The sequence below is a fragment of the Arabidopsis thaliana genome, assembly GCF_000001735.4.
Source record: "Arabidopsis thaliana chromosome 1 sequence".
NCBI classification, from domain to species: domain Eukaryota; kingdom Viridiplantae; phylum Streptophyta; class Magnoliopsida; order Brassicales; family Brassicaceae; genus Arabidopsis; species Arabidopsis thaliana.
This window is the reverse complement of record NC_003070.9, coordinates 4770272-4783144: the sequence shown is the minus strand read 5'-3', so window position 1 is coordinate 4783144 and position 12873 is coordinate 4770272. Positions and strand designations below refer to the sequence as shown.

Here is a 12873-nt window from a genome sequence, read left to right as displayed (position 1 = left end):
TTTAATGTCAATTCAGTGTCAATTTCTATCATCAATTTCTTTCTATATGGAACTATTATTTTTTGTTAAGAGTTACGTCTAGCTGATTGTTAACTTATAGACTCTAACTAAATTTATTGAACTTGAATATTAAAAACTCTAATTTAGAAGGAAAAAATTGTTTTCTTTTTACCTTTTTTTTGTTTTATGTTGGAAGATAGGGTAAACATGTTTTGTAAATGAATGGATTTAACATTGATGAGGACGAAGAAGACACAAGACAAGGTATTAAAGAGGTTAAGAAAATAAGAAGATTGTTTCCCATAAATGGCGACACGTGAAGTAAATAACTCGTCTGTTCTGTAATTAAAACGCTGTTTCTTCTTTACCCCGCGAACTTGATGGGTCAATCACATCCCCAATAACACTAATTTACTGTTTCTCTGTAATAATAATAATCATTAAAATGGACAAAATAAAATATTAGTAATTAAAAACAGAGAAATTAAAGAGAGAGAATTTAACGGGGGAGAAGACTTTTGGGAATGATCCGAAGAAAACGGGTTACTAAAGAAAACAGTGGTGCGGTTCTTAATATTTCTCTTAAGAAGATCTCTCTCTTTCTGTTTCTGTTTTATTATTGTTATTGACACGAAAAGACAGAGAAACAAATAGAGGCAGAGAGCAGAAGAAAGACGAAACAGAGGATTTTCATAGAGAATCCTCTTTCTTCCTCCTTTCTTCGCCTTCTTCTGTTCTTCTTCTTCTCCTGGTTAGTTTTCTTGATTTCATGGTTAACAAATGATTAGAGTTTTCGTTAAAAACAATACTTGGTTGTGTTTTCAAGATTTTGTTTCTTATCTTTCACGTTTCATAAAAAATTCAAATGGCTGCATTTGTTGCGTTTGATGTTATCGATGTTTAATTTGTTTATTTAAGTATTCAAAATTTCAGACCCAAGTAAGCAACAAATTTAAGAAAATAAACCTCATTCGATTTTTTTTCTTATATGAAGGGTCTTGAAGATACATGAAACAACATCTCATTGTTATGAATGTTGATGCATTCTTTTATGTAAACTTAACTTTTTACAGGTGACCTCTCTGAAAGATTGTAAGGTAAAAATAGTCTATCTTTTTTGGCATCTGATTTTTGATTTCTAGACAAGATCATGTATATCTTGGTAATGGTCTTATTCTTGTTTTATGTCTTGATACAGGTTCCTTACAAAAATTTGATTTCGTTTGGTGAATGAAATAGTTAGAAATTCTCCAAAACAAAATATGGGTGGCTGTGTTTCTTCTCAGAGAAAACTCAGTAACAAGCTTCAACAGAAGAAGCAGAAACGCGGCAGATCTGGCAAATGTCGGTCCAAAATATCGGCTTCTATGCCCGATGTTCCTATGAAACGCATGAGTAATGCGAGTGTTAGGGATTTTGCGGTGAGCGAATATGTTCATCTTGATTTCGACAATTGTGCAGCCAAGATGATGTGTAAGAGAGCTGAGATGTCTAATGCTAACTTCCATTTAACTCAGCTTCAATGGAACTGCAGCCAAATCGATGGAAACCGTAAGCAACATTCTCTATATCTTGATTCTGTTTTTTTCTTCTTCCTAAATTGTGTTTTCTTGAATCTCATTATTATTTTTTTCTCTGTTTTAGGAATTTCACATGAGGAGGCTTGGTATGATTCCTTTAGCTACATCGATTCTGATTCTGATGATGGTTCAAATAGTAGTGTCTTCGAAGGTAAACAAATTTTGCTTGATATAAAACTAGAGACATTGGTTTGTGCATGATTGTGTCTGAAAACATGATCTTGTTTTTTTGTAGATGCAAATGCTTCTGCAATGGGACAAGTGATTCAGTATGAAGAATTCTACGAAAGTTACCTGAAAATAGATGGAAACAAAGGTGAGACTTACTCGAGCAAGAATGAGGTTAGTATAAAGAGAAACCAAGTGGCTGATGAATCTCACCATGAAACCTTCAAGACTACTACTTGTGAAGATCATCAAGATCACAGAAAGAAATCATCAAAAGTTGTTATGGTTTCTGTGAGAAGAACATCTATTGATAGCAAATCAACACCATCTGAATTCTGTAAGAAGAAAGAAATGATCAAAAAGTCTTTATAAGTTTTGAATCTTTATAACTTTCTTTCTGAATGATTTTATCTCTAAATGTGTATCAGCTTCAGCTGAGAAGCTCTTGTACCGTCCAAAAGCCGGTTCTATGATTCAACGTTCTTTAGGAGAGAAGATGACCAGTCAAGGAAGTTGGTCAGAAGTTTCTCCGTCGAGTTTCAAGCTCCGTGGATTGAATTTCTTCAGGTTAGGATTCAAATTTTCATATCAAGAAAGTAAGACAAACATTCTTTGTATGTAATCAAATCTAATTGTATTGTTTAAAATCATCTGCAGAGACAAGCAAAAGTGTCCTGCACCAAATTGTAGTCCTTACATACCAATTGGAGTCGACCTTTTTGCATGTCCTAAAAAGATCAACCACATTGCTCAACACATTGAGCTTCCTAATTTGAAACCGGCATCATCACAAGTCTGCGATATCCCCAATCTTTTGATAGTGAACATCCAGCTTCCAATGTATCCAACCTCTATGTTTGGTGACTATGATGGTGAAGGACTTAGCTTAGTATTGTACTTCAAACGCAATGAGAACTATCACAAAGAAATCTCATCTCACTTTAAAGAAACCATCAAGGTATGATGATGATAGATCCTATAGCTCTTTTATAAAAAACTTGTTATGTTTCTTTACAGAGAGATATGGTTTTTGCAGAGATTCATGGAAGATGAAATGGAGAAAGTAAAAGGATTCACAAGAGAATCAACAGTTCCATTCAGAGAGAGGTTAAAGATCATGGCAGGTTTGGTAAATCCTGAGGATTTCCAGCTAAGTTCTACTGAGAGAAAACTTATCACAGCTTACAACGATAGACCGGTTCTTTCTCGTCCGCAACACGATTTCTTTCAGGTTAGAAATACAGATCTTTCTTTAGTTTTCAATGATACACCAGATAATTCAGTTCCATAGCCTTGTGGTTAATGTTATTGATCATTTGGATAGGGACCAAACTACTTTGAGATAGATTTGGATATACACAGATTCAGTTACATTTCGAGGAAAGGACTCGAATCTTTCAGGGATCGTATCAAGAACGGGATTCTTGATTTGGGATTAACAATTCAGGTACTTGAAAAATCTCCCAAACTTTTGGTTGGTAGTAGTAGGTCATTCTTTGTTAGAGTGTAGCTCAAGTAAAACATTTTGTTTCTTTCTGACACAGGCTCAATCACCAGAGGAACTTCCAGAGCAAGTACTGTGTTGTGTCAGGCTGAACAAGATTGATTTCGTGAATCACGGACAAATTCCAACGCTTTTAACTAACAAACAATGAAGTGATCACTACATAATAACACAGAGAGAGAGACAAAGATCAATCAATCAATCAATGGGGAGAGCAAAAAAAGACAAAAAGCAAAAACAGAGAACGTTTTCACATATTTGTATTGTTGAGAGACAAAAGAAGAAGATAAAATTCAATTGTCTTTTTTGGAAACAAGATTTGCTCGGGAATTTATTAATCTCATGAAAAAGATTCATTTGTACAAATGTCATAATTTCTTCACTCCATTATTCAAAACCCATAACAAAACAACAATTGCTCTGTATATTTCATTAACCAATGACTGACTACGAAAGATGAACAAATAGCAAGAAAATTTGGGTCATAGGCCATTATGTATTATAATAGTGTAATAATAAACAAAAGAAAAAAGTTTGATATTACAACAAATACTTTCATTTTCATACACAAAATGTAAGACCTATCTTTTACTGAAACAATAACACAAAAGATACAACACAAAATATCCCCCTGTAATTTTCTTCCTCATGTACAAAAGAATTCACATACAGTATTAGTAAACAGAAATCTGAAAACCCTAAAAAGCTTTTAAGTTTTACACCAGAACATAGAAGAACTACAACCTCTTGAAGCTGTTTCTTTCCTGCAAACTGCTAGATTTTTCAGACAAGTGTGTGAGTGGAATTTGAAAGCTTTTGTAATGAAAAACGGTCAAGAGTTTTCTTCTCTCAAGTTGTTTGCTCTTCTTTAAGCCTTAGCCGCGCAACGGGCTGTTGCTGCTGCTGTTGATTTAAGTTAGCCAAACCGCCAGGTCGATTATCTGGCCTTAACTGTGCCGCTGCAGCGGCATGGCTGCTTGATTTAGCAGCGGGAAGGTCATGGTTATGTTTTCCTTCATATGTTGTTACTACAGCTTTTGGATCTGTTGCTGCTCTCTCTACATGTTTCCTCACACCACATCCTGGTGTTGTGCACTTGTAGTAGCTCCTAAGGATCAAGAGAGAACATTAAACAAGAATGTTTCAATACATAAAAATATATCGATCACTAGAATCCGCCATTCAAAGAGTGTAATAGCTAGACCAACCAATGTTGTAACGTGTTTTACCTCGGATAAGGATTCCCTTTGACAACTTTCTGTCCATATTTACGCCACCTATATCCATCATCTAGAAGATCAACTTCACTCGTCGTTTGGACAATAATTCTAGGCTCTGTCACAGTTCTATGTGAAGCAGCAGGAGCTGGTTCTGAAATCCGAACTTCTGTACTTCTGCACATTCAAACATCTCTCTGATCAAAAAAAACGAAAAATATGGATTATCATCAACCATCAACAGAGCTTATAACTTTACCTTCTCTTGGGATCAGGCTCATTCTCATCTTTCTCTCTCACATCAGTTTCTCCATTACCAACTTCTTCACCGTCACTTGCCTCAGACAAGTGCTCTGTTGTCGTAGCTTGACTTACTGCTTCATGTTGCTCTCTCTTAGTCTTGTTGGAGCTATTAGTTTGAAACTGTGATGCCCCCAATTCAGAACTCCCGCGATTGTTATTTATCGAACTCCCATTTATATTCGCGGTGTTATCTTTGTTACCTCGCTTAGTGTTTTGAGGAGGTTCATGATTGTGCTGACCTTTGTAGATAATCTCCGTTACTTGTCCATCAAGAGATCTCTCAACCTTCTTCTTGACAGGACATCCTGGATTAGTACACTTGTAATAGCTTCGTGGAAACTCGCTACCTTTAACTTGCTTTTGCCCATATTTTCGCCAGTTATAGCCATCATCAGCTGGTTTGTCAACATTTAGAGGCTGTTGTGACCTGTGCTCTATGATGGTTACATCTGAGGTTTCTCTTTGAGCTGGTAGTGGAGCCGAGGTCGGGATCTGCGCTTGACCCGATGAAAATGATTGAACTTGAGAGGGAGGAGGGTACTCTGTTTGTGGTTGCATATTGGCATTGGCTTGAACTGCTTGAGCAGTGACTTGAGCTAGAGCTTGCTGATGTGTCATTCCATATGATCCCTGCACAATGTTACATATCAGGTCAAGAACCGCTAAAACAAATCAAAGCACACATCAAAATAGGTAAAGACAGATTCAACAGATTCAGAGTCAAGATAAAGCAGAGCCAGAGACCTTAAACAAGACAACCCTATCAAAAGAGAATATAGCAAAGGCCTGTCTAAAGGAACAATTTCTACTAAAGAAAACAGAGTTCCATAATCAAAACATATAAGGTCATAAGAACAGGATTTTTCGGATGTGGCACCAAGAAATCTTCCTGAGGATTTCTATAAAAACCTTGAACAAACCCAAATCTCTACGAGTATTTGATCCACAATCTCCTTTTGTTCTGTCTGAAAGTTCCTACCTTTCCAACACAGTTGAGTTGCAAAGTTCCTTCCTTGAGGAGAAATTCTCAAATCTCTAATAAGCCCTAACTCAATCCTAATCTCCAATTTTGACCTAAGATGATACCAGCAAAATGGTTACAAAATCTACAATTTGTTGGAATAAACCTAGATTTGCTAACACCTAACAACAACGTGTTATTTTTTCCCTAAGCAGCCAACAAAACAAAAACAAGAAACAGCTCAACAAAGAAAAGACACAAACATACAGTTTCCATAAATAGATTTTCAAATTTTTAACCAAAAAAAAAAAAGATAGAAATTTGTGTTGATGAATCTAAAAACCTGAACGGGAGAGAAAAGACCCAAAAAGCTTGGTGAATCGAGCAACATAGCTGGACTTAAACCAGGCGGTACGGTGAACATCGACGGCGATTGAGATTGAGAAATCATCAAACCGGTTGGTCTGTTTTGCTTGAATCTCGGGTCAACATCACCACTAGAGCTATTAGTCCCTTCACCAAGTCTCTGGTAATCACTAGCCGTCGCAGCAGCAGCAGCAGCAGCTGCAGTCGCTGGAGAAGACATGGCTCCAGCGAGAAGCTGAGAGAAAGACCTAAACTCATCGGAATCAGGGAACATATTAGAGACCAGAGTCATCGGACCAGGACTGAATCCAACGCCACCGTTAAAGAACATCTCACTAAACGGCCGTGGAGGAAGAGATAAAGTCGGACGCGACGGAGCTCCGGTGGACTTCGATGTCGACGGAGCTTCTTCCTTTTCCGACATCGATCCCCAAAATTAACAAACAAAAAAAAAACCAACAACCCAAAAAATCAAACAAAGAAATAAAAAAGTTCCTTTTTTTATTTTTGGTTCTGAATCAAAATCTAAAATCCTTTTTGTATATATCTGAGTATTGTGTGAATCCGTGTCGTGTTTCGCTTCACTTTTTTGCCGTTTTGTTTTTCTTTTTATTATCGATAGGCTCTTTTAATGGAGATTTCGAGTTTCTTTTTTTTTTTTGTACTTCTGGTCTTAAAACGGATCTGGAAACATAAAAAGATTAAAAAACTTTTTGGGTTCGCAGTAGAGAAAGTCCACGCTGCAGATATATGTGAAACAAGCTCTTTCCTTTACTTTCTTTTTTTTCGTGTGTAAAAAGTACTTTATTTGTTTTTTCTCCTTCAAAACGGTACTTACTATGTTTTCTTATTTCAAAAACTAGCTAAATTTATTTATTTTGAGTAATGTTCAGACATGTCCAAATCCAATTTTTCAGGAGGCAGTAGAAAATTGGAAAATATAACGTTTAAAATCTGCTTTTTTGAGTTTTTCTGTCGTTTTGTACATTTAATTTTTTACAGGTACATTAATTTAATGTTGAATTTCGATCCCATTAATTAAATATGGAATATGCATGTATATCTATATTTTTTGTTTAAACAAATAGTATAGTAGTATCATGTAAAGAGATAATTAAAAAGAAAAAGATAAATCTTATTAGAATGGAATGCTAAATGAATTACAAATCCAAACATTTTAAAAAGAAAATAAAACTATACCAATTAAGAAGAAAAGAAAATCTGAACATCAGTCAAAACAAAAGTTGTACCAAATTGATCAAATTATTTGGTTATCAATTTAGGTTTCACTTTTACAAAAGCGTCGGTCTTTGTTATTATTGTACGGTGAACCTGGAGCGAAGAGGCAGAGAGAGACAACCGGACAAGGCCACAGCTACTCCACGTTGTACGAATCAGATATTGACAACTGACATTCCTTTTAAAAGGCCCATTTTGTGTCTTAATGGGCTGTCGAATATAAGCCTACACATATCATGAGAGCTGTTTTTCGACAAATATTTATACCATATATGATGAGTTGATGACTATTAGTAAACTGTATAAATACATGTTATTTCTGTAATAGTTTTTTTTTTCACGTGAAAGCAATGGATTTCTAAAATTAACTTTAGCATTTCATGTTAGTGGACTTTTTGGGTGTGTATATTTGTAATAGGAGGAGGAACCGTGATGACGTGAGGGGAATAAAAGAAAACTAGCAACATGACTTTTTGAAGATACATTTGACTTTGCAAGAGCAAAAGATAATATAAACATTCTTCTTACTTTGTGTGGGACACACGTTGGCTTTAGGAGTAGAATTCCTTTCATTTATTACCACAAGAAATGTGATTGCAATAATAGTTTTGATCTAATACAAAATATAAAAGACCTTATGATATGTGTCGTTGTTTATTTTAGTTTGTGTTTTCATTTTGAATTTGATATAAGAAAAAGAAACTCTGAATTTTAAAAGATTATCTATGAATTTAGTTATTTTCATAAGTATACATATTTTTTTTAACCTTTTACTGTTCAATTTTGAATACTAAACTGATCTTAACTTTTGAGTTTTGTTAGCATATATCTATAATTATACTCTTTTGTGGTATTGCTTCTACGTCTCTACATAACGCACGAGTAAAGACTTCGCTCATCAAAAGGTTAGAATCATATGGGTGGAACACTTTGACACTTGGACAACCATAAAGAATCAATCAATTAGAAGAAGTATAAAAACCATCTAGAAGGAAAAGGTTGAAGAAGATGGCATTATTAACAAAAGTTTAAATATCCAAAATAGGAGTCACCCAAAAACAAGATAATCTCCGATGAGTAATGGAAGCCTACAGAAGAAGAAGAAGAATCTCATAACAAAGGGGAGGCTTTGTTAGTCTCACTTGGGACCGATGTCCTTAAGAGCATTGATCTGTTCCTCTCCCATAGCTGACATCACACTCACCACTAGATCTTTTCCATCATCAAACCCACTCTTGATCTGTTTCATTAACACAATCAGGTCACTCATTACTCTGCACTTTTTCTTCCATTTTCAGAAATCGACATAGAGTTGATTTTAATTAACTAGCAACATTTAATGTGATGAACATGCAAAACTTAACCTGTTGGAGCAGAGTGTCATCATTAGGGAGCTTAAGGTCATCCTTGGTACTACCGTTATCAGTCAACAAACTGACCTGCAAAATGATTACAAAACAGAACAAGTAACTAAACCATATAAAGGAACAAGTGCTATTTAAGAACACATACATATCCATCTTCAGAAATGTCAATCAGCTGATAATCAGTACGGTTGACATGAGGAACCTGAAACCCAATTCAACAAAAACAAAATCTCAAATGGGACTTGAAAGAAACAAACAAGAAATGAAAGTGATCAAAGGAGCTTTTTTCACATACATCACAATTGTGGGAAGAAGGAACAATATCTTCGAGTTTCTTGCTGGTGAAGATATCAATAGCTACAAAATGACATTTAGCATGACCATGCTTGCCAGTCTTCGAGGTTGAAACCTCAACAACCTGCGACACAAAATGACATTTAGCAGCTGATCCAGTAACTTGTGTAAGAAAAAATCCTAAAACTTATCTAATCGAACAAAACTGAAGATGACCAATTTAATAATTTCGCTAAAACAAAAGTGCAATAAAATGTGAATTTAACAATGATGACAAGAACAAATATCAGTCGAACATCGTGGAGGTGACAAAAAAAAGAATCTGAGGAATCTAAGTAATGAACAGATCTAATAAGATCAGAGGAAGAGAGTGGAGAAATGTTTGAGAACGAAACCTTGCAGGGACGATTTTTGATGACGATGTAACCATTCTTACGGATGGTTCCAGCTTGTTGAGGGTAGGTTTTGGACGCTCCGGCGTCACTGGACTCAAAGTGATGCTCCTCGTCGGACATGGTTGCAGCAGCGAGCTTCGACGAGGATTTTGCGGTACAGATTTTTTGGTAACAGAGGAAGTTGACCACGATCGGGAAAGCGCAAAAGGCGTTTCTTTTGGGCTTTGATATATTTAAGGGTTTTATGGGCTTTAAAGCCTTATTGTAGAGAGCGTTTCTCCACCGTTCGATCACGTGATCTGATATGAGAGATCAATGTTTTCTCCGGTCATATAGAGATCAATGTTTTCATGTCTTTGAAAACATGATAAATTTTACGAATAATGTAAGCGATTAATGTTGGTTTTGTCATTTTTCATCGAGATCTTTTAAAATCATCATTTTTACTAAAATTTTATGAATATGTCATTTTTAACATTTCAAAATGTACGTATTTAAGATTTTGTTTTTGGTAAAAATATGTACTTTATTCAAAAAACTAAATTGTAAGAACAACCACAACCACAACCGACTAAACCCAAACATAACAAATAAAATGCATGTTAAATCATACTTTTGTAATCAGGAAAAAAAACAAAATCCACAAACTATTCAAAAAAATTCAAAGTCTACAAATGCCATAAAAAAAGTGGCAAATCCATAATTAATTCATAATGCAAACAATATTTTTGGCTGTCATTAAGTTTCATGGGCCTAATTTTAGAGTCCAGCTCAAGGATTATTGACAGGATGTGTTTCTCTCAGCTTGCTTTTGTTACGTATGGCCTTAAATCTTCTTGACGAATAGGACTGATGGTGCTGAGGTTGGAACAGTGGGGTCTATGAGCGTGAAAGTTCACGTGATGGGATCAAGATTACACGCGCCGTTAATCCAACAAAGATCATCGTTAAGTGTGAGAGCGGTCACAGGTGATTGGTGGTGGAGACTTTGATGGGCCCTTTTGATTCTTGTTGATTCCCATTTTTGTAGGGTCACACACATACTGGAAAATTTAACATTGTTAGAAAACTGTAACAAAAATCGAAACAACGTTTATGATTATAATTTATAAACTCCAAGTTAACAAAATTTATTAAAGATATTTTCAACAAATAATGACTATTCAAAATAATGGTATTATAACTGTAATTACTAATTTGCTAGATGAATTTGGCTACGATCAATTAATCACTAAAGTTTTCTGAAAGCATTTGTTTGATTCTAGAAAGTGCGTGTATAAGACAAACAAAAAATGTAACTACGTGTATTAAATGATATTTATGGAAAATCTATGAAATAGAGCTGTGTAGATAGATATCCGATGATAATTGAAATAACTACGTGTTGTAATTGTATTCTAGTAAATTATGGATTGTATCTTTAATTATCTTTTTTTTACAACATGTAAAATTCTTAAAACAATTTTTTGAAAGAACATTAAAAAAAAGAGGAGAGATTGTTGAAAAGGAACTTTGAACTCTGGATATGGTGTCCACTTACCATTGGAACAAAATTTTCCAAAAAAAAAAAAGTATTGGAACAAAATGTTTCATAAAGAACCGTAGATACTACAAAACAATTAATACGTCCATTTTCCAATCACATCATACAACAATTTCTAGTAAATAAAAAACATTTTATGCATGTTGATTTTTGGATCATATATCATAAACACTGAATAATTTGCTCGTTAATTAGGCTTTTATAATTCGTTTTAGTTAATTTTATTTATCTAAACTTGCAATTTATTTTCTCAAATTCTAATAAATAAAATACATGTATCTTTTTGTTACAATGTACACGCTTTCATGCATACATACTAGGCATATATAGGATCCAGGCAACCAGCAACCATAGGTCAGGCTATTCAAAGGACAACCTACATAAGTTGGTATTCCTTAGCACCAAAATTTATTTAGTTTGGTCTATAATTTTATTTTATTTTGCTAATTTGGTGTAAATTGCACAATAATATTTTTTTGGTGCAAATTGCAAAATAATATTTCTATTCCAACAATAATTAATTTAACGCAATTAATAATTAAAGAAATGATTAAAAAAAATCTACAACTAGATAGAAGGGTAAAAAGGGTATAAGATATGAGAGTAACTCATGGCTCTCTTATTTTCTGGAGACAAAAAGAAAACATTTGTTTCTCTCTCTAATCCCCATAACGATCTGTGTCCACGAATCTAGGATTCCGTTTCGAACTTACATTTTTTCAGACAAATAAAACCACCTAACTTCCACGTTAATTACATCATCTGCCATTTATTAATTTACCAAATTACCCTTCGAGAAAAAGAGCATCTTTTTCTCCCTTTTTCTCTCGTCCCTGTCGACAAAATTCGGTGATTGGCTCTTTCAGATTCCAAGTTATAGCATCAAGTATCATTCGTACACAAGCCGGTGAACGATTTAATTAAATAAAGAAACCATAACGAAATTAATAATATGAACATATTAAGTAATAATTTGTAAAAATGTCTAGTAACTACAAAAATTCCCAAATATCGAAGCTTTTTTTGTGTGTGTTTATTAACTGCTGGGACAAACAAAAAAACGTAGTGTGATACTGTGATTAGATTTTCACGACAAGAAAAATAAAAGGGATTAAATAAGCTTCAAGCTGAACAAATGTAAATAGTCACACTTCGTAGAACACGAGTTACACCATCAATGTCTCACTCGTTTGTGTAGACTAATTGTGTATCATTATAATTATGCCCTTATTAGGAAATTTGATTGCTACAAAGGCAATGGAGAGGTTGTTTCTTTTCTTTTTTTTTGGGGTGATTTAGGCCCAAAATCTGTATTTGTCAATGGGCTTATCATCAGTCTTATTCCAGGGGAAAAAGGGAGTTATAATACATAGTTGTATTTATAGTATTTTTTTATGGAGAAACAGTCAATAATTAAATAATCAATTACATACCTATTCAATAATTCAATCTACATTTGAATAGGTTTGAATGATTTTCTGAGTGTAAACCGAGAGTTTCTAAACTGAAACTCCTAATTTTTGAATATACGAAAGACACTTAATCTATATATACATTTTTGCAGCTATTTTGTGAAATAAATCTTGTAGTTATGACTTATTTACAATGGCTGCCACTAGATTTTAATGTTTGTTTTTGATAATTAAAAAAAAAATCTTCGAAATAAATATTTGACATTTAACAATCTTCCCTGAATCTCTCCACATTAGTTACTAAAATAAAACTTCCAAAATATTTACTATCATTTAATTACTTCAAAATTATCATTTTTGATATTGCTTTTTTCCATGACTATAACAATTCGATTATAAACATCAAACCGCAGAGATATTTGATAGCATTTAATTACTACAAAATTACAAAATATTTAGACAATAATTCATAAACATATCATAAATAAGATCAACATTAATAAAATAAATGTTTTTTTTACGGG

At 33.9% G+C, this 12873-nt stretch overlaps 3 protein-coding genes and 1 long non-coding RNA gene across 5 annotated transcripts; 2 read left to right on the top strand and 2 right to left on the bottom strand.

The window, feature by feature from the left end:
- The first annotated feature begins 598 nt into the window (after window positions 1-598).
- Window positions 599-3794, top strand: AT1G13970 (beta-hexosaminidase (DUF1336)). The gene is made up of 10 exons (NM_101263.5): window positions 599-751; window positions 995-1097; window positions 1199-1551; window positions 1645-1731; window positions 1816-2085; window positions 2177-2315; window positions 2406-2706; window positions 2785-2979; window positions 3073-3195; window positions 3293-3794. Exons 3-10 carry the CDS (start codon window positions 1263-1265, stop codon window positions 3401-3403), a joined length of 1515 nt encoding a protein of 504 aa, NP_172850.2. The 5' UTR covers window positions 599-751; window positions 995-1097; window positions 1199-1262; the 3' UTR covers window positions 3404-3794.
- Window positions 3725-6862, bottom strand: WRKY4 (WRKY DNA-binding protein 4). Of its 2 annotated transcripts, none has more exons than NM_101262.3 (4): window positions 6077-6862; window positions 4729-5402; window positions 4482-4646; window positions 3725-4360 (listed from the first exon to the last, which is right to left on the bottom strand). In NM_101262.3, the coding sequence occupies exons 1-4, from the start codon at window positions 6521-6523 to the stop codon at window positions 4102-4104; spliced, it is 1545 nt and encodes a 514-aa protein (NP_172849.1). In that variant the 5' UTR covers window positions 6524-6862; the 3' UTR covers window positions 3725-4101. The 2 variants fall into 2 exon arrangements, with proteins under 2 accessions (NP_172849.1, NP_001318999.1); NM_001332105.1 differs by having other exon boundaries at window positions 3795-4360; window positions 5752-6099.
- A 1347-nt stretch (window positions 6863-8209) lies between these two features.
- ELF5A-1 (eukaryotic elongation factor 5A-1) lies at window positions 8210-9711 on the bottom strand. Its single transcript, NM_101261.3, has 5 exons — window positions 9395-9711; window positions 9001-9123; window positions 8851-8907; window positions 8703-8777; window positions 8210-8578 (listed from the first exon to the last, which is right to left on the bottom strand). The coding sequence occupies exons 1-5, from the start codon at window positions 9512-9514 to the stop codon at window positions 8477-8479; spliced, it is 477 nt and encodes a 158-aa protein (NP_172848.1). The 5' UTR covers window positions 9515-9711; the 3' UTR covers window positions 8210-8476.
- A 481-nt stretch (window positions 9712-10192) lies between these two features.
- On the top strand, window positions 10193-10398 carry AT1G05037. The gene has a single exon (NR_138824.1). It is a non-coding gene; the product is annotated as an other RNA (long non-coding RNA).
- Window positions 10399-12873: the final 2475 nt, after the last annotated feature.

What these genes read in the sequence shown, in the direction of transcription:
- AT1G13970 (NM_101263.5), top strand. Translation starts at nt 1,263, where the DNA reads ATGGGTGGCTGTGTTTCTTCTCAGAGAAAACTCAGTAACAAGCTTCAA. An exon ending in AAATAGTAGTGTCTTCGAAG is followed by an intron (nt 1,732 to 1,815) that starts GTAAACAAATTT and finishes GTTTTTTTGTAG; the next exon opens with ATGCAAATGCTTCTGCAATG. An exon ending in ATTTGGGATTAACAATTCAG is followed by an intron (nt 3,196 to 3,292) that starts GTACTTGAAAAA and finishes TTTCTGACACAG; the next exon opens with GCTCAATCACCAGAGGAACT.
- WRKY4 (NM_101262.3), bottom strand. Translation starts at nt 6,523, where the DNA reads ATGTCGGAAAAGGAAGAAGCTCCGTCGACATCGAAGTCCACCGGAGCT. An exon ending in GTCTTTTCTCTCCCGTTCAG is followed by an intron (nt 5,403 to 6,076) that starts GTTTTTAGATTC and finishes AACATTGTGCAG; the next exon opens with GGATCATATGGAATGACACA. An exon ending in GAGCCTGATCCCAAGAGAAG is followed by an intron (nt 4,647 to 4,728) that starts GTAAAGTTATAA and finishes TTGAATGTGCAG; the next exon opens with AAGTACAGAAGTTCGGATTT.
- ELF5A-1 (NM_101261.3), bottom strand. Translation starts at nt 9,514, where the DNA reads ATGTCCGACGAGGAGCATCACTTTGAGTCCAGTGACGCCGGAGCGTCC. An exon ending in ACATTTCTGAAGATGGATAT is followed by an intron (nt 8,778 to 8,850) that starts GTATGTGTTCTT and finishes ATCATTTTGCAG; the next exon opens with GTCAGTTTGTTGACTGATAA. An exon ending in ATGACACTCTGCTCCAACAG is followed by an intron (nt 8,579 to 8,702) that starts GTTAAGTTTTGC and finishes TTAATGAAACAG; the next exon opens with ATCAAGAGTGGGTTTGATGA.